Source organism: Pseudophryne corroboree, chromosome 5, assembly GCF_028390025.1.
Source record: "Pseudophryne corroboree isolate aPseCor3 chromosome 5, aPseCor3.hap2, whole genome shotgun sequence".
Taxonomy (NCBI): domain Eukaryota; kingdom Metazoa; phylum Chordata; class Amphibia; order Anura; family Myobatrachidae; genus Pseudophryne; species Pseudophryne corroboree.
This window is the reverse complement of record NC_086448.1, coordinates 330,032,099-330,053,768: the sequence shown is the minus strand read 5'-3', so window position 1 is coordinate 330,053,768 and position 21,670 is coordinate 330,032,099. Positions and strand designations below refer to the sequence as shown.

General features: G+C 41.5%; 1 protein-coding gene across 1 annotated transcript in view; it reads left to right on the top strand.

Annotated features, from left to right (window-relative positions):
• NPSR1 (neuropeptide S receptor 1) overlaps positions 1–21,670 on the top strand; it is a 791,066-nt gene that overhangs the window by 477,416 nt on the left and 291,980 nt on the right. The window contains exons 3-4 of the mRNA XM_063924892.1: positions 5,086–5,189; positions 10,176–10,269. Of these exons, the coding sequence (XP_063780962.1) occupies positions 5,086–5,189; positions 10,176–10,269 (198 nt within the window). The remainder of the gene's footprint in view (positions 1–5,085; positions 5,190–10,175; positions 10,270–21,670) is intronic.

The window sequence follows — 21,670 nt, the reverse complement described above, 5'->3', positions numbered from 1 at the left end:
GAGCGCTAGTAAGCCCCTTGTGGGCTCGCTACACTCGCCAAGCTTCAGGCACAGTGGTTCACTATGCACGCCACAGGTTATTTTCTCCCTCTATGGTGTGGACACCCATAAAGGGAGAATCACCTTCCTTGCCAGTATTTCAGTGCCAGCATTGTACTGCTGTGCAGGATTCCGGCACTGGCATTGTGATCACCGGGATCCCATGCGGCGGTATGTTAACCGCTTCCCCTGTCTTCATGCAATTAAAGTACTGCTGACCTGATGGTCATCTGGCAGGCACACATAGTGCCATGCAGGATGCTTGCACCCCTTGACATTAACCAGTGGTGTGCAGTGTGCATGTTTGGACCGCTTTCCATGTGACTGCAAGCAGGACCTGCCAGTAGCAGTGACATATTTGGGGTCAGATGTTGATAAATTGAGGGGGGATACAGTGCATGCACAGTGTGTGAGATAATTTTCTTTTTTACATAAATCTCAGCTGCTTGTTTCTCTGATATTTGTTCCAATGTATACATGTGAGTACCAGCGTAAAGCAAAAATTATAGCACTCATTAGCTTTATATAGACAACACACTGAAATTGGAGTAAGGAAATGTTCTTCTGTTTACTGTAGGTTCTATCATCTAATTCAACATAATTTATCAACCAGACAAAAAAAGATGAGCCCTAATTCTTTGAAGGGGTTGTAATTATAAGATGTGGTTAAGTTACTTAGGGATCCTTCTATCACTAAAGAAACACATACTCTATGTGTTCCCTGGACCTTATTGGGAAGCTTCTTGTTATGATGGTGTGCCATGATATTAAACTTACTTGTAGAGTTCTTAGCCTATAATAGCCCTTCTTTCCCCAAACTATAATTGTTCACTGGTACTTGATGGGTGCCAGGACTTCAACTCTAAGTAGTGAATTCACAGACATATTTTTAAAGAGAACAGGGCACCTCATGGACTACTATTACTATCCAGAAACAGCAGGTCTTCAGGATAGCATGGATAATCTTCACTGAAGAGTGTGCTTGCCATTCTTCCAATGGCACAAACAAATATTTTCCTGAACAATGCTACCAAGTAATATAAATGTTTTTCCACAATAGAGAATTGAGAAAAGTAACACATTTCTTGTATCTACTGTATAGGTAAATGTTGCAATGAAACAATTCTCCTAAATAATAGATCACAATAGAGAATTTGTTGATAAGTAACAGATCTCTTGCATATATTGGTAAATGTCTTTATATGGATTGTGGTGAGAGGGCTTGTGTCTCACCACAATTGCCCATATTCTGGTGGGATCAGCTACCTTAAAGAGTGAGGAAAATAAGACCTGCATATTCTGCAACTGTAGTGTAGGTTTATTATTCCGGGAATTCTGAATTGCACAGCTACAACTGGAGAAACAGAAGTTCCGGAGAGGGGTTTAAAACTCCCAAATTCCCACAGTGCATTGCACTGATGCCTGTTGGAGGCCAGTGAGCAGGGAACAGTTTGTAGCACCAGGGACTGTGGACATTGGCTGTGCCAGGAGAGAATGGCATGTGTAGCTGCAAGCCACTGCAGCAAAATGACTGTTGAGCATGGGAAGTACTAGGACCTTTTATGTTCATATTTTTATTTTCTGTATATACCTGTGTGACCAAGCCCAAGCCTGTGTATGCTATTCTACAGTGTCTGATGCCAGTAAAGTATTTATGAAAACCTGCCTGAGAATCCTTATTTCAAGTACCCATTTTACAAGATGTATAGATGTAGCACGATTATCTGCAAAAGCACAAGTATTTTTCAAAGTAAAACATAAATAAACAGTGACAAGTTTTCTGCATGCATAAATGTCATTTGTAGAGAAGTTCTGCTGAATATTTCCAATTGCACAAGTAATTTACACAGCATTAAAACATTAAGTCAATCTTCAGTGTACTCCACATTAACAGAACTATAGTGAAACGACAAACAGTTATTTTCCATATGCACAAGTAATATAACTATAGATTGACACTTGCAGATCTTGCAATACAGTCTTTACAAATGAAACAAACAGAAGCAGAGAGCAGGCTTAGAACATAAATCCAGGTGCACTTTAGGACAGGACAGATACAGAGTGAACATAACCCACAATAATGTCCAAGGAGACTTACTATAAGGGTTGCAACATCCAATAAGCACCAGTCAGGATTCTAACTCACTCTGAGCAATTAGAAGTCTAGTACTAGGAGACCAAGATGTCTATTTACTAAGCCTTTGAGAGAGATAAAGTTCCAGCCAATCATCTCCTAACTGCCATATTACAGACTGTTTGAAAAATGAAAGTTAGGAACTGATTGGTCAGTACTTTAGCTTTCTCCACTTTGTCTCTCTCCAAAACTTAGTAAATAGACCCCCTAGTCTGCATAGCTGACTGGTTTCCAGGAGACTACTTGGAGCTGACCTGGCCATGCTCTCCAAAACTGGTTTTATTGCTGATTCTAACACTTCTCTCTCTTTGGCTGGAATAAAAGGTAATTACAGCAACTACCTTTTTCACTAGCAGTTTCCCATTGATGCCAGAGCAAATGCCTTTGTTCTACTGTATATACCTTGTGTCAACTTGTGACTAGGTGAGATTTTCGGAGAACATGTACCTTTTTTAATAGTACAAAAGCACTGTATATGACAGTTTCAAATAATATTAACACTTTATCAATTAAATAGGTTGAAATCAGTGCATCAATAAATGCTTTATAAGCATACTAGTGCCCCTGAATGCAAGATAAAATAAGTTTTTGGAGCTTGACTGAGGGAACTAATGCCTCATGGAGTTAGAACACTTCTACCTATGGAGAAAGCTCAGAGTTTGAAGAGTAATTCATTTGGATCTCACCAGTAGCGTAAGTTCGCCTCAGTCGCCCAGAGGCATGATAAATATTGGTGCCCCCTTACATATACAGACACCATATGTAGCTATCCGGGATTCAGGGTGAACAGTAGCAGCGGGCTCAGACGCCTTTCCTAATAGTAATATAGATACACAAGCAAAGTGGACGGCACTTCACGTAAGTCATCAAAATAAAACAGACACCAGCATACCTTAATAGTACACCTACAGTGTTCCCTCACCCGCCAGCGGGTCTCGATGGAGATGCTTTGGCGCAGCGGTATGCCGATACATACAAAAAACACACACCTCATTCACTTAAAAATGCACACACGCCTCTTTCACTTAAAAACAAACACAAACGCCTCTTTTACTTAAAAACACACACAAACACCTCTTTCACTTAAAAACACACACACGCTACTTTCACTTAAACATTCACTAATGCCTCTTTCACTTAAACACACACAAATGCCTCTTTCACTTAAAAACACACACACACCTCCTTCACTTAAAAATACACATGCCTCTTTCACTTAAACACACACAAACACTTCTTTCACTTAAACATACAAACGCCTTTCACTTAAAAACATACAAACGCCTATCACTTAAAAACATACAAATGCCTCTTTCACTTAAAAACACACACGACTCTTTCACTTAAAAACACAAACACCTCTTTCACTTAAACACACACAAATGCCTCTTTCACTTAAAAACACACACACCTCTTTCACTTAAAACACACACACCTCTTTTACTTAAACATACAAATGCCTCTTTCACTTAAAAACACACACAAAGACCTTTTTCAATGAAACACACAAATGGCTCTTTCACTTAAATACACACACAAATGCCTCTTTTGCTTAAATACACACAAATGCCTCTTTTACTTAAACATACACAAACACCTCTTTCACTTAAAAACACACTCAAATGCCTATTTCTCTTATAACACACACACCTCCTTCACTTAAAAACACACACATGCCTCTTTCACTTAAAAACACACACATGCCTCTAACTTTCACATGCCTCTTTTACTTACACACACAAATGCCGCCTTCACTTAAAAACACACACGCCTCCTTTACTTAAAAACACACACAAATGCCTTTTTTGCTTAAACACACACCTCTTACTTACGCACACACCTCTCACTTACACCTGCACACACACAAGCCTCTCACTTACGCACACACTTCTCACTTACACACACACACCTCTCACACACACGCCTCTCACTTACACACACATGCCTCTAACTTACACACATACACACACACACACATACTTCTCACTTACACACACATGCCCCATTCACTTGAACACACAACTTTCCTTACAAAAACACAGAGATCCACACACATCTCACTTAAAAACATGCACACAAAAAACACAGTGCTGCCAACATTTATTAAAGACCCCTCAGCACCCCCAACTACACAAACCCCCCACCCTCCACACACACACACACACACACACACACACACACACACACACAATGCTACCACTGCATATCTGTTGCTATCAGTTCAACGGAGGAACAGAGAGCTTCACTCAGCCAGCTCAACTGGAAAGGACTTGGAGGAGCTGTGCTCTGGAGCTCCCTGTATCTGCAGCCAGTGCCGACTCTGTATTTAAGAGAAGACAGCTTCTGTGTCATGGACACAGCTCCTCCATCTGAAAGAATGATTCAAAAAAAAGTTGCAGCGAGCGATCATCAGGCAGTGGGAGACAGTGGAGGAGATGTGCCCCCTTGAGGAAAGGAGCCCGGCGGCAGCCAACTCCACTGACTCCCACAGTTCCCCCACTGGATCTCACCATCTCCTCCAGTCCTCACAGTGAGCATGCACATTAATACTGCTGGGATGGAACCTGGCAATATAAACTTTTGCAGCTACTGTTAGCAGCAAAAGTGTAAGTTTTAGGTTTTGTTGGGACAGCTGCTTATGGGACGAGCTGTATTAACACTGTTGTATTGATAAGTAGCCCAGACACCCATTGCTAAATAGCTGGGAATAGGAAAGTTTTGTTTCAGTACATTTGTCATCTTTTGATATACAGTATAGGCCCCCAAGAAAGGTAGTTTCTCCAAGCTACTTGCTTTATAGCTTTAAATAACTGCCACATGTTACACACACATTACATATATACAGTATATTTTGCCTCTGTATATGCTGCACATTTCCATAAAAAATGTAGTAATTGTTTTTTTTTTCCTAGATGGACTTACAGGAGCTATAAGCATCATGACTGATATAATATGGAGATCTACTGGCAATTTTATGGCCCCAGATATTGTTTGTAGAATAGTACGATACCTACAGGTAAAACTAATAAATTTATATCAAATCAAGACTCAGGTTGAATCTCATTTACAACTGTTTGATGCCTTGAAGTCATTTCATGAGGTTTCCAGTCTTGGGCAATGCATTACTTGGTTAACACCCATCCAGACCATCATGGATGGCCATGGATTTCTAGGTAATGGGTCATTCCTTGGTATGCAGTTATATTCCTGACTGTCGGGATCTCAGCAGTTGAAATCCCGACACCAAAATCCCAACAGCCATTGAAAGTGGCATTCTAGGTAATGGGTCTTTCCTTGGTATGCAGTTTTATTCCTGACTGTCGGGATCCCAGCAGTCGAAATCCCGACACCACAATCCCAACAGCCATTGAAATGCCCATGGTCAGAATCCCAACCGCCAGCCAGAAACCCCACTTGGGTGGTGGTTCACGTCACTCAGTCACCACCGGGCCTAAAGCATGGCGAGTGCAGCAAGCCCATGAGGGGACACACTGCTCTCGATGTCAGGATTCTGGCTGTCAGGATTCCGGTGTCGATATTTTGACCGCTGGGATCTCGTCAGTCAGGAAATCATACTGATCCCCATTCCTGATTGCAGTTTCTGCATAATCAAAAATTCAAACAGGTAGTTTATACTGTAGTTACTATTAATGAGTGGCATTAATAGTTATCACCCACTGCATTGACTATAACTTGTTTGATCAACATGTGACAAATTTAAGGTGAGATCTGTCCATCCACAGAGATGACACCAATAGACATCAAGAGAATAAAAAGGTGGAATGTATATAAAAAGAAACAGGAATACAATAAACCATAAAATGGTTTCACATGAGGCAACAGTATAATGTTAAGGCATAATGACAACAACATCCAAGAACAGAGAATAATATATTGTACTGTAAATGTTAAAAAGCAATGTAGAAAATGACACACTCTCAATCCAAAAACAGTAAATGGTGATACATCAATTAACAAGATTACAAAGGATATAAAAAAATCCTGCACACAAACAGTTTAACAACTGCTGAATTCCTCAGGCCATTGTTTTCTTAATATATTCACAGAAATCATCAGGAAAATGGTGTGGCTGCCATGTTCCCAGAGACCTCCACATATGCAGTAGACTCTGGCACTGCGGGGGGGGAAAGATGGTGCCACACAGAGACTAATCATAGCTCCTGGGTCTTTTAAACCACCCTGAGATTATATGATAAATAGTTTGTAGAAATCCAATTTTTTTCACAGGTCTTCCTTTATAAAGCGAGATTTGGAAAAACAACACTCCCAGATCTAGTGACTGATAACTTTTCTGAAAGAGTGTTCAAGTGAATGGACAGCATGCTTAGTACAGTACATCGCAAATAGAAGGCAAGACAGGCAGCTAACAGGAAAGAGATTCTGCAGTATGACTCCAAAGTTTACATAATACAGTTGCCTATTAGCTGTCGGGTCTGTCGGGACTGAGGTCTTTTGTATTCCCAGCTGTGACACTGATGGACCAGTGGTGGAAGCTTGATGAAGAGGTAATTCTTGTGCATGAAGTAGGAGACTGGCGAGTGTTGACGAAAACCCAGATCAGAGGCACAGAGTCTAACACACCAGTGGTATTCACTAGGGACTCTTGCAAGGGAGGCTGGAATTGATGATACTTGGATTGGGCTGGAACCGATGATGCTTGTATCAGGCTGAAACCGATGATGCTTGTATCGGGCTGGAACTGATGATGCTTGACTTGGACTGGAACCAATTATATGACTATCAGAATGGAACCTCTGATGTGACTATTGGACTGGAACCAATAATGTGACTATCGGACTAGAACCGATGAATGCTCTCTGCAGAGCTGAATACAGCAGGTGTAATTTAGCCAGGATGGAACTGGAAATGCTTTCAAGCTGATCTGGAAACAGCAGGTGATACTACAGTCAGGCTTGAACTGAACAGGAATACATATATTGGAAAAAAAAACTACTGTAAACAGAAGTTAGAAGTCCGGAGTCCAGAATGCTTCTCTGTAAACAACGTTGTTAAAGGCACTGGTAACTTGTCAGAGCTTCCATTTTGTCCCCCTTGGCCCACGGTGATTGCAGGACTTAATCACCTGACAACTGTGGATGTTGGGATTGGAGGATCAGAAATCAGGTGTCATTGCAGCACCCAGGGTCCGAGAAGAAGGGAGAACAATGGGGTTCACAGAATAGGGTATACTGGGATCAGCAGTGGATCCAGGGAGATGGAGAGCAAGCTGGAACATCTGATCTCCGCAGGTTAGCCCAGCAGCACGTTGATAAGAACTGCTGAACCAAATACCGAATCCAACTGCCAGGGATTCCTGGATTGCGATGTCTAGCAGTGGGGCAGTTGTATTAACCTGTAGAATACATAAAGAAGTGATAAACCAGTGATAAGCGCAAGGTGATAACGCACCAGCCAATCATTACAGATTTGAAAAATGACAGCTAACTTAGGACTGGCTAGTGCGTTATCACTTTGCACTTATCACTGCTTTACTGTTTCTTTATCCCTTCTTCCAGCTTAATACATCTTCCCCAGTGTTTGGGGTGGCAGTTGGTGAGGCTCCTCTATTTGAATTTTGGACTGCTCTGCAGCCTCACCTCATTAATTGCCACTGGCAAGAAAGTTCAGGAACAAAGTATTTTGTACTGTACATAATGGAATGGGTCATGTCGGAGGCTATAGGTCCTGTACAGTATGTACATCAGTTGTATAGTTTCACTTAAACACAGCTGTTGCTTTAACTGTGTGAGTGTATTGTCGCTATAGTAGGAGGTCCACAGGTTGCTGATTTCTGATAAATCACTGGAGAAACCTGCACTCAGACTACAGCAATATGAGAGTGTCTACTGCCAGTCAAATCTCCCCTGCAACAACAGCATTATAATTAGTCATACTGTATGTCTCCCCAGCCTAGTTAATTGATGTCACCCTCAACTTCCACTGCTTTATACCTTGCATCCAATTTCTATTGCAGTTCTGTAGCAACCATCTTAGAAATATTGCTATAGTTAGCCATTTTCTTACAACCAAACCCCATCCATTTTCTTCCAATCTCCCACCTCAATTAATGTAAATCTCATCCTCTTGTCTGGCATTCCCCTTACCTATATATTCTCACTTTAATCCATCCTAAATTCTGAAATTTGATTGATTTTCCTATTAAAAGGTAAATAATTGTGATATCTGATCAGCTTTCATGGGTTTCCAAAGTCCTAAGATTTATTCTCCAAGGAAATTCAAAAGAACTGTTAATATAGGACCTAATTCAGCATGGATTGCTATTCAGAGAAATCGTAAATTGAGCAATTACCAAATGACTGCGAATGCATAATGTTCGCATTGTGCATGTATGAGGGGTAATAGAGACAGAAATTGTGTACAGATCGTAATCGCAATATAGCCATTGTTTGACTGACAGGAAGACAGCATTTCTGGGTGGAAACCTGACGTTTTCTGAGTGTTTCCCAGGCGTTTTTGGGAAGGGTCTCTGATGACAGCACAGACCACTTCCAGGCCATCTCAGTCACAGATTAGTGGCAGCCTCAGACCTACTCACAATTGCTCAGACGGCGAATACTCTTTGATGTTCTGGGAATTGTGTATGCATCTGCAAGTCAAATCGCGAATTGTGATGCATTCATAGTTTTGCACGGGGCATTTTTTCTTCCTGCTGGGGCGGCACCTTTCTACTTGCAGACAACTGCAATTTCTCTGCATAGCGATCCATGCTGAATTAGGCCCATAATACGCAATGCCCAGCTAAAATACTTAGCATCAGGCTTCAATGAGAATGCACTGAGGTCCAACATCAGCGCAGATTATTTTATACATGTATGAAAGAAGGGTTCTGTATAAAGTGCCTGTGTCTGCTAATGCTTTCTGCTTAAGCTCTGTAACTCATTCATTTACAGCACAGGTTCTCAAACTCGGTCCTCAGGACCCCACACAGTGCATGTTTTGCAGGTCTCCTCACAGAATCACAAGTGAAATAATTAGCTCCACCTGTGGACCTTTTAAAATGTGTCAGTGAGTAATTAATACACCTGTGCACCTGCTGGGTTACCTGCAAAACATGCACCGTGTGGGGTCCTGAGGACCGAGATTGAGAACCACTGATTTACAGCCTACCTGAGATGTAGGCTTCATGTCCACTGCTAAGTCACGTCTGTATATTATTCCTGGATTACACACAGAGTTCTAATACAGGGGGTGATTCAGACCTGATCGCTGTGCTGCTAAATTTGTTGTGCTGCATTCAGATAATCGCCGCCCAAGGGGAGTGTGTATTTGCCGTGCAAGCGTGCGATCGCATGTGTACGCCAAGCTGCAAAAAAAACCTAAGTCAGCGGACAGCTGCAAATCCGTTCGCACCTCACTCACCATTGAATGATTTCTCCAGTGTGCGCAGTCTGTGCGCAGACCAGGACTTAATCGTACAGTGCGATGAGCACAGGCTGATCAGGGCCAGAGCTTATGTCATGCACTCTCCCTGAAAACACCTGCGTTTTCCCTGGCACTCCCAGTAAATGGTCAGTTACCACCCACAAATTGCCTCTTCCTGTCAATCACCTTGCGAACGCCTGTGCGACCAAAATTTTTGCACCAGGCTGTTGCTGTCCGGCGATGCCTGTTGTTGTTTGCCGATGCACATGCGCATTGCGGTGCATACGCAGTCTATTGTTGATCACCCACGGTGCGAAAATGCACAGCAGCGATCACCCCCACAGTCACTGAGGAGTGATCTTATCAATAGTCCAAATAATAATAACAACAACAACAACATGTAATAATGTACTTGCTCTGCAGTTAATATGATGTTAATTAACAACTATTATATTAAATCTTAATATAATAATTATTATTACTACTAATAGTAGTTGTGATGTCAAGTATGAAATAATTCAGAAGCATAAGAGTTGCATTTTAATTTAGTCATTTAATATTCAACTGGATACCTTACTGTGTTTATTTCTTTGTTTAGGTTGTCCTTTTGTATGCATCTACCTATGTGTTGGTCTCTCTCAGTATTGACAGATATCATGCTATAGTTCATCCAATGAAATTTCTTCAAGGAGGTATGACAACTTTACTTTATTACTGCTCAGGCATATTTACAGTATTTTATAATCTGTTCTATTGTGCACTACTGTATACACTTAAAACTGTATCTCACAATATTCAATTTGCTTTCTCGTTTTTATCATCCCACATTTTTCAAAGAAACTTCCTTTATTTTTGTAGGTACATTCCTATCTATTGTACAGTGTCTATCATTATAATTTTTTTTAGAAATCTATTTTCTATACAGTAATCCAGAAATATTAGGGATAAATGACTTTTCCAAAGAATTTTGTGACTGTTGCAACAACAGCCATCGCTAACTGACTAGAAAACATTTTTAGCTGAGTAGTGATCTGCATATTCATTTCAATGTACAGATGTGACCACGCCCATCTGACCCACGATTAATTGCAAACACAGGGGCAGACTTATTAAGCTCGGTGAAGTGATAAAGTGGAAGGTGATAAAGTCCCAGCCAATCAGATCCTAGCTACCATGTCACAGGCTGGGTATGAAAAATGACAGGTGCTGACTGGCTGGTCCTTTATCACCGTCCACTTTATCACTTCACCTAGCTTAATAAATCTGCCCCACAGGTCACTTGCAGTGACCAGTGTGCCCGCGGCCATGCATGGGCACTGTGTACACATCTGCTTCCCATAAGGAATGCATTGTGGGTATGCTTGTGCAACTATTCACATGCGGCCACGAATATTATTTATTAAAAGTTTCTTATATAGGGCATATTCCTTTGCACTTCACAATTAGAACAACAGTAATAGAACAAAACTGACAGACATAGAGGTAGGAAGGCCCTGCTCACAAGCTTACAATCTACAGTAGCATGCTGTGATACATGTGCACATGAGAACACAATGTGGCAAGGATGAGCATGGACTCATCTGTATTTTTACAAAATGTGTATTTATTATTTTGTTTATTAACATTTTCTTACTGTATATACACTATGAGGCAAAAGTGATTGGACACTGACAGCAAATAGATCAATGAGATTTTATGGACGTTAGTACCTTGTAAGTCCACCAAGTACAGTGCTTACTCCAGACTGCCTGCTTAGCAAACTGTGCACAAGTTACTGGATAACAGCAGGCGGTATGTTTTGTATTCGGCCTTAAGTACTATGACCAACTGCAGGGGAGGTGGGATGTTCAAGCTAGCTGTGTCCAATCACTTTTGCCTACATAGTGTAGCTCCAGCATATTCCATTGCAAACAGGGTCCGGTTCCATACCCAGTTGTGGCCAGATCGAAAATTAACTTTGATGACCACCCCCACCACAAAAAATTAACAACATATCTCAATTTAAACGAAAAGGTATGTGGTGCAAGGCATGACATGGGTCACTCTTATCAGACCTTTGCCTTATCCCCCCCTGAATTCCTGCATGTTAGAAACATAGAATTTGGTGGTAGATAAGAACCACTTGGTCCCCCTAGTCTGCCTAAACACATGTACACAGTAGAGTTTTTTTTTTTTGTCAGGAGCCAATTAACCTATCATGAAAAAAAGGTAGAGTCCTGCGCACTTTTCTAAGGTATTTTAAAGTCTAAAATGTGTATGTCCAAAGATTAAAGTCAAATGATAGGAATAGGTTAATTCCAATAAAACGAAACCTGTTCAGTATTCTTGAATCAAGCAATTAGTAATCTCGATCCTTCTTCTTTCCAAAATATCACTCTCTGGATTCCTTCAGATCAAAAGCAGTATTCACCCAGTCATTAATCCACCTTTGTTGTAATCAGCCAGATAGGGCCTTCTATGGAAGGCACATAACAGAGTGCAGTATTTGTGAATGCCTCTGCCAGATTAACAGGCAGAGGCATTCACGGGGTGGCAATGCTCCATTTCCAGCATTGTGGGGGTGGCGGCTTAAGAACGGGGCGTGGCAGCTGCATTATTGGGGCGGCTGCACGTCATCACATGCAGTCGCTCCAATAAAGAGATGGCGGCGGGCCTCCCGCTGGGAGGATCCTTTCCTGCATCCTTTTTACAATATTGATGAAAAAAAGAAATATTGAAAGTTTTGAAGTGTTCATATAAAACAATCTGTAAATGATTTTAAATAAATACTAAATAATAATGGTCCACCTATTAATAATGTAGGAACTAAAATAAACTACAAATTACTGTACATGAAATAAAACAAGTAAATAGTGTAGTATTTTCACCTCTTTTTATATTTCAACAACAATATATAATCTTCGTACCAGATGTCTTAATACTTAGTTCACATCAAAAGGGTCCGCTTTTTCTCATGTGGCAAATAGAGAAAGCCAGTTCAAGTGAAGGGTCTCCCAGTTTACTATGTATTCACTTATTGCTCCCCAGCCTCAATGTAATCAAAACTACAACTCTACACCATAGTATATACAGTAGATATATCAATTGGGAACATTTATTTATAAATACATACAATTGATGAAAATTAAAAATAGACATAAAAAATAATTAAATATCTTAACTTGGTCCCCCAAATAATGGGGTTGGTGTGATGTTTTCAGAGGTTAGTGGTAAAAGAGTCCAGTGCACGTCCTTTGCAATGTCTAGTCTGTAAAGAGGTAGGTCAGGTATGTACAGGTGTGTTTCCCAACACATTTTGCCTGTTTGTAGGCTCCCTCAGGGGTGTTTTTAAGAGTGCACTTGAGGGGACTTTTATACACCTTTCTATTAACTCTAATTGAGGGTTCTGATCATGACTTCCAGTCCATGCTACCAACGGAACTGGAGGTGTGAGAACTCTAGAAAACTCATGCTATTGTTTTTATTGTGCATGCGTCCAGTGGAATGCACGCCAAGAAGTGGAAATAGATCATAACTAGAAATCTGAGCAATTGGAAACACTGTGTATAAATCCTGCCATTACAACCGGTGGGTATCATATCCATTAGATTATATATACCCACTATGGACGCCACTGTGTTTTTGGACGTTTTTACATAGATACCTAATATTGCACACCATAACATACCATAATATATCAATTAGTAAAATTGCAAGTGTTTAAAATCATTATACATAAAAGGATTACGAAGTTATATAAGTATATAAAAAAATCTTAGTGTATATATATATATATATATATATATATATATATATACATATTTCAAAAAATAATGAGCAGATAATAAAGGTATAAAATAACAATTCATATTGCAGTTTGCTATCTATAGTTCATTTCTGTACTTATAAAATAATATGATACAAATGAGAGTGGTAATTCATTTAATGCACATCCTGAATTTATATTCTCATCTATAGTTCTTAGTGTACAGGGACAAACTGTATATATCAGATGGACATATTAGAAAAAGAAAAGGGCTAATTCATACTATGCACATCTTACATGTATGAGTCCATAGGTCTGATCTTTAGTGCACAGAAATACAAAAAGGGAGATATTTCATATCAGAATATTTCTCTTTGTGATAGTAATTTCATTAAATCTCTATTCCTTGAACCCAGTTGTACATGTTATATGGCTCTAAGGGTAAATATCCAAAACATTTCTCTTTGTGATAGTAATTTCATTAAATCTCCATTCCTTGGACTCAGTTTTACATGTTCTACGGCCCTAAGGTGAATTAATCAGGTTGGGTATGGGTTACCGACGCTGGGATCCCGACTGCGGAATTCTGGTGGTGGGGGGCGAGTGCAATGAGTCCCCTTGTGAGCTCGGTGGCGAGCTGCACTCACCACAGGTTCTATTCTCACTCTGTGGGTGTCGTGGACACCCACGAGAGGTAATAGTTCCTGCTAGTCAGCATGCCGACTGTTGAGATTAGGGGGTGGCAGGATGTAGGTGCCAGTAATGTGACTGGCAGTCTCTTGACTGCCAGTCCCATAACTACATCCCAATGAGTCCACCTCTGATTTGTGGTAAAGTGAGAAATGTCTGGACAAAGGATGACTTTCTGCTTTATTTTTAATATTACGTACTGTAGATGTTCTTGTAATCTTAGTTTCAGGGTTTTTTTTAATCTTATTGACATATTTCAATCCACATCCACACTCTGTTTAATATATCACTGAGAAGGTTTTGCAATTTACAAAATGTTTCATTTTAAATTCTTTTGAATTAACAAAGTTAAAAAAGGACCTTCTATTGGCATTAATAAATCTGCACACATTACAATGGCCATATTTATATGTGCCTGTATACTTTGGCACTGCCTGTGTGTTAATTTGGCTTTTTCGTTGTAAACTCAGAGCAAATATGTCAAGTTTTGTAACCTTCTAAAAATAATGTCAGGTTTATCAGGGAGTACGTCACAAAACACAGGATCCATCTTTAGGATATTCCAATGTTTGGAAAATATCAATTTGATTCTTTTCTCTTTGCAATTATATTTTATTAAAGCTTCATCTTTTTCTCACTTAATTTTAACTAGTGATGAGCGGGTTCGGTTTCCGAGAAACCGAACCCCCCCGAACTTTGCCCTTTTTACACGGGTCCGAGCCATACTCGGATTCTCCCGTATGGCTCGGCTAACCCGAGCGCGCCCGAACGTCATCATCCCGCTGTCGGATTCTCGCGAGATTCGGATTCTATATAAGCAGCCGCGCGTCGCCGCCATTTTCACACGTGCATTGAGATTGATAGGGAGAGGACGTGGCTGGTGTCCTCTCCGTTTATATAGTTATAGTTAGTTGATCTGATTGCTACTGCTTAGCTTATTGTGGGGAGGATTGGGGAGCAGCTGTTAGGAGGAGTACAGTGCAGAGTTTTGCTAGTTTTTTTTTTATCCGTTCTCTGCCTGAAAAAAACGCTCCATACCATATCTGTGCTCAGCCTCAGTGTGCTGCATGATATATCTGACTGTGCTGAGTGCTCACACTGCTTAATTGTGGGGGAGACTGGGGAGCAGCTATAGCAGGAGTACAGTGTACAGTTTTGCTGACAGTGACCACCAGCATACGTTTGTCTGCCTGAAAAACACTCCTGTGGTGTCTTTTTTTCTTTATACTATAAGTATAAACGCAGTCTGCTGACAGTGTCCACCAGGTCCATTATACTGTATATAGCAGTACGGTAGGCCACTGCTGTACCTACCTATGTGTCTTCAGTCACTCGTCGTCATACATAAAGTATACTATCCATCCATCTACATTGTATACCTGTGGTGTCTTTTTTTCTTTATACTATAAACGCAGTCTGCTGACAGTGTCCACCAGGTCCATTATACTGTATATAGCAGTACGGTAGGCCACTGCTGTACCTTCCTCTGTGTCTTCAGTCACTCGTAGTCATACATAAAGTATACTATCCATCCATCCACCTACATTGTATACCTGTGGTGTCTTTTTTTCTTTATACTATAAACGCAGTCTGCTGACAGTGTCCACCAGGTCCATTATACTGTATATAGCAGTACGGTAGGCCACTGCTGTACCTACCTCTGTGTCTTCAGTCACTCGTCGTCATACATAAAGTATACTATTCATCCATCTACATTGTATACCTGTGGTGTCTTTTTTTCTTTATACTATAAACGCAGTCTGCTGACAGTGTCCACCAGGTTCATTATACTGTATATAGCAGTACGGTAGGCCACTGCTGTACCTACCTCTGTGTCTTCAGTCACTCGTAGTCATACATAAAGTATACTATCCATCCATCCACCTACATTGTATACCTGTGGTGTCTTTTTTTCTTTATACTATAAACGCAGTCTGCTGACAGTGTCCACCAGGTCCATTATACTGTATATAGCAGTACGGTAGGCCACTGCTGTACCTACCTCTGTGTCTTCAGTCACTCGTCGTCATACATAAAGTATACTATCCATCCATCTACATTGTATACCTGTGGTGCCTTTTAGTTGTGCGCATTAAAATATGGAGAACAAAAATGTTGAGGTTCCAAAAATAGGGAAAGATCAAGATCCATTTCCACCTCGTGCTGAAGCTGCTGCCACTAGTCATGGCCGAGACGATGAAATGCCATCAACGTCGTCTGCCAAGGCCGATGCCAATGTCATAGTACAGAGCATGTAAAATCCAAAACACAAAAGATCAGTAAAAAAATGACCCAAAAATCAAAATTAAAAGCGTCTGAGGAGAAGCGTAAACTTGCCAATATGCCATTTACGACACGGAGCGGCAAGGAACGGCTGAGGCCCTGGCCTATGTTCATGGCTAGTGGTTCAGCTTCACATGAGGATGGAAGCACTCATCCTCTCGCTAGAAAAAAGAAAAGACTTAAGCTGGCAAAAGCACAGCAAAGAACTGTGCGTTCTTCGAAATCACAAATCCCCAAGGAGAGTCCAATTGTGTCGGTTGCGATGCCTGACCTTCCCAACACTGGATGGGAAGAGCTTGCACCTTCCACCATTTGCACGCCCCCTGCAAGTGCTGGAAGGAGCACCCGCAGTCCAGTTCCTGATAGTCAAATTGAAGATGTCACTGTTGAAGTACACCAGGATGAGGATATGGGTGTTGCTGGCGCTGGGGAGGAAATTGACAAGGAGGATTCTGATGGTGAGGTGGTTTGTTTAAGTCAGGCACCCGGGGAGACACCTGTTGTCCGTGGGACGAATATGGCCATTGACATGCCTGGTCAAAATACAAAAAAAATCAGCTCTTCGGTGTGGAATTATTTCAACAGAAATGCGAACAACAGGTGTCAAGCCGTGTGTTGCCTTTGTCAAGCTGTAATAAGTAGGGGTAAGGACGTTAACCACCTCGGAACATCCTCCCTTATACGTCACCTGCAGCGCATTCATCATAAGTCAGTGACAAGTTCAAAAACTTTGGGTGACAGCGGAAGCAGTCCACTGACCACTAAATCCCTTCCTCTTGTAACCAAGCTCCTGCAAACCACACCACCAACTCCCTCAGTGTCAATTTCCTCCTTACCCAGGAAAGCCAATAGTCCTGCAGGCCATGTCACTGGCAAGTCTGACGAGTCCTCTCCTGCCTGGGATTCCTCCAATGCATCCTTGAGTGTAACGCCTGCTGCTGCTGGCGCTGCTGTTGTTGCTGCTGGGAGTCGATCGTCATCCCAGAGGGGAAGTCGGAAGACCACTTGTACTACTTCCAGTAAGCAATTGACTGTCCAACAGTCCTTTGCGAGGAAGATGAAATATCACAGCAGTCATCCTGCTGCAAAGCGGATAACTGAGGCATTGGCAGCCTGGGCGGTGAGAAACGTGGTTCCGGTATCCATCGTTAATTCAGAGCCAACTAGAGACTTGATTGAGGTACTGTGTCCCCGGTACCAAATTCCATCTAGGTTCCATTTCTCTAGGCAGGCGATACCGAAAATGTACACAGACCTCAGAAAAAGAGTCACCAGTGTCCTAAAAAATGCAGTTGTACCCAATGTCCACTTAACCACGGACATGTGGACAAGTGTAGCAGGGTAGACTCAGGACTACATGACTGTGACAGCCCACTGGGTAGATGTATTGCCTCCCGCTGCAAGAACAGCAGCGGCGGCACCAGTAGCAGCATCTCGCAAACGCCAACTTGTTCCTAGGCAGGCTACGCTTTGTATCACCGCTTTCCAGAATATGCACACAGCTGAAAACCTCTTACGGCAACTGAGGAAGATCATCGCAGAATGGCTTACCCCAATTGGACTCTCCTGGGGATTTGTGGCATCGGACAACGCCAGCAATATTGTGCGTGCATTACATCTGGGCAAATTCCAGCACGTCCCATGTTTTGCACATACCTTGAATTTGGTGGTGCAGAATTATTTAAAAAACGACAGGGGCGTGCAAGAGATGCTGTCGGTGGCAAGAATAATTGCGGGCCACTTTCGGCGTACAGGCACCGCGTACAGAAGACTGGAGCACCACCAAAAACACCTGAACCTGCCCTGCCATCATCTGAAGCAAGAGGTGGTAACGAGGTGGAATTCAACCCTCTATATGCTTCAGAGGATGGAGGAGCAGCAAAAGGCCATTCAAGCCTATACATCTGGCAACGATATAGGCAAAGGAGGTGGAATGCACCTGACTCAAGCACAGTGGAGAATGATTTCAACGTTGTGCAAGGTTCTGCAACCTTTTGAACTTGCCACACGTGAAGTCAGTTCAGACACTGCCAGCCTGAGTCAGGTCATTCCCCTCATCAGGCTTTTGCAAAAGAAGCTGGAGACATTGAAGGAGCAGCTAAAACAGAGCGATTCCGCTAGGCATGTGGGACTTGTGGATGGAGCCCTTCATTCGCTTAACCAGGATTCACGGGTGGTCAATCTGTTGAAATCAGAGCACTACATTTTGGCCACCGTACTCGATCCTAGATTTAAAACCTACGTTGTATCTCTCTTTCCGGCAGACACAAGTCTGCAGAGGTTCAAAGACCTGCTGGTGACAAAATTGTCAAGTCAAGCGGAACGTGACCCGTCAACATCTCCTCCTTCACATTCTCCCGCAACTGGGGGTGCGAGGAAAAGGCTACGAATTCCGAGCCCACCCGCTGGCGGTGATGCAGGGCAGTCTGGAGCGAGTGCTGACATCTGGTCCGGACTGAAGGACCTGCCAACGATTACTGACATGTCGTCTACTGTCACTGCATATGATTCTCTCACCATTGAAAGAATGGTGGAGGATTATATGAGTGACCGCATCCAAGTAGGCACGTCAGACAGTCCGTACGTATACTGGCAGGAAAAAGAGGCAATTTGGAGGCCCTTGCACAAACTGGCTTTATTCTACCTAAGTTGCCCTCCCTCCAGTGTGTACTCCGAAAGAGTGTTTAGTGCCGCCGCTCACCTTGTCAGCAATCGGCGTACGAGGTTACTTCCAGAAAATGTGGAGAAGATGATGTTCATTAAAATGAATTATAATCAATTCCTCCGTGGAGACATTCACCAGCAGCAATTGCCTCCAGAAAGTACACGGGGACCTGAGATGGTGGATTCCAGTGGGGACGAATTAATAATCTGTGAGGAGGGGGATGTACACAGTGAAAGGGGTGATGAATCGGACGATGATGATGAGGTGGACATCTTGCCTCTGTAGAGCCAGTTTGTGCAAGGAGAGATTGATTGCTTCTTTTTTGGTGGGGGCCCAAACCAACCAGTCATTTCAGTCACAGTCGTGTGGCAGACCCTGTCGCTGAAATGATGGGTTCGTTAAAGTGTGCATGTCCTGTTTATACAACATAAGGGTGGGTGGGAGGGCCCAAGGACAATTCCATCTTGCACCTCTTTTTTCTTTCATTTTTCTTTGCGTCATGTGCTGTTTGGGGAGTATTTTTTTGAAGGGCCATCCTGCGTGACACTGCAGTGCCACTCCTAGATGGGCCAGGTGTTTGTGTCGGCCACTTGGGTCGCTTATCTTAGTCACACAGCTACCTCATTGCGCCTCTTTTTTTCTTTGCGTCATGTGCTGTTTGGGGAGTATTTTTTTTAAGTGCCATCCTGTCTGACACTGTAGTGCCACTCCTAGATGGGCCAGGTGTTTGTGTCGGCCACTTGGGTCGCTTAGCTTAGTCACACAGCTACCTCGGTGCAAATTTTAGGACTAAAAATAATATTGTGAGGTGTGAGGTGTTCAGAATAGACTGAAAATGAGTGGAAATTATGGTTATTGAGGTTAATAATACTATGGGATCAAAATGACCCACAAATTCTATGATTTAAGCTGTTTTTTAGGTTTTTTTGAAAAAAACACCCGAATCCAAAACACACCCAAATCCGACAAAAAAATTTCGGTGAGGTTTTGCCAAAACGCGTTCTAACCCAAAACACGGCCGTGGAACCGAACCCAAAACCAAAACACAAAACCCGAAAAATTTCCGGTGCACATCAGTAATTTTAACAGGTCATTCCTATTTAGATTCTCACTTTTGCTGACCGCTCTTCTGATTACTTCATCAGGATTTCATCTATCATGAAATCTATGAGCATAGTTACCTGTTTATGATAGACAAGAGGGTCGCTGCTGTTTCTTTAAATTCTGTATAACTATAATAAGGGGGACATTTTTCTTCCATTGGGTAGTGTGGCCATTCCCATAGTGCAAATAGCTATTTGTGTCAACTTTTTTATACCATTTTTTGTTGTCACCGTTTCTCCTACGCTGGATAATACCAGGTCTAGATATTCCACATGCGAGTGGATAATATTGCAGGTAAACTTCAAATTGAAATAAATTGCTTGGTATCCTTTATGAATTCCTCAAAACCTTCTGTCTTTCCTTCCCAAATAAGAATAATGTAATTGATATATTGTTTGTAAAAATGGAAATTAAGACAGAAAGGGTTATTTTTGTAAATAAAACTTTGTTCCCACATGCCAATTAAAATGTCTGCATAACTAGGAATAACTACTATGCCCATAGCGGTGCCACAGATTTGTAGGTAAGCTTGATTTAAAACTTGAAATAGTAATGAGAAACATAAAGTGAATAAGTGTGCAGATACAATCCCTATGACTACCTGAAATGTTAGGATCCAATGCCAATAATTTATGATCATTCAATAAATACATATGGGTCACAATTTACATACAGTCTTTATACACTTCCATTTCCCATGAAAGGGGGATTAAAGCATGTCATGAAATATTGGAATTTGACCATAACATTTCAGCTAGTCTAAAACTATATACCTTATTGGCATATACAGTACCTGTAATACCAACAACTTAAATTGAAAGAATGGAGAAGCAGTGCATTAACTTACACACTGTTTATACAATTACATGATTTTACCTGTTTCTGACGATTTTTACTGAAATCCAAAACCAATACCAAAATTAAAACATGGGGGTCAGTGCACATCTCTAATATAGACCACCACTGATTATAACCAAATTAAATAGAGTCCATCATGTCTAATTTTGAACTGCATGTTTTAGATCATTATTCCATGTGGAATAGCTCCCAAATTTACATATCCATGGGTACATTAGATGGACAAATTCTTCCGTTAAGACTGTTAATGTCCCATTTTCCTCCAATGGAGAAAGAGAGACACCTGAAGGAAGGCTTTCCTCACTAATCCCTTGATACAATGGCTGAAACCAGTGGTTTCATCAGCAATTGTAGAGTGGTCTAGAGGTCCCTCTATTTAAACCATTATATAATTTACAGAATACAAAGTTAAACATACTGAGACGTGACATGTTCCATTTTACTTTTGAAATTTTTGCAAAGATTATTTTGTTTAGTCCAGTGATCTTCAAGCAATAATTATTTATTCTATGGTGATACTGATGCTTGGAATAAAGGAGTACTAGACACGCTGTATTTAGCAATTTAAAATACCTTTTAAATTACAGAAAGCACTGTAAAGATTAACAGCATAGTCAGCCTTGGTGTTTTTCAATGACATATATCAAAGAGTTACCTGAGATAGTTTGAGTGAACAGAGCCAGAGTCAGACCAACTAAATACCTTTTTCCATTGCCGCCATAATACCAGATTTTCAAACGTGAACGCG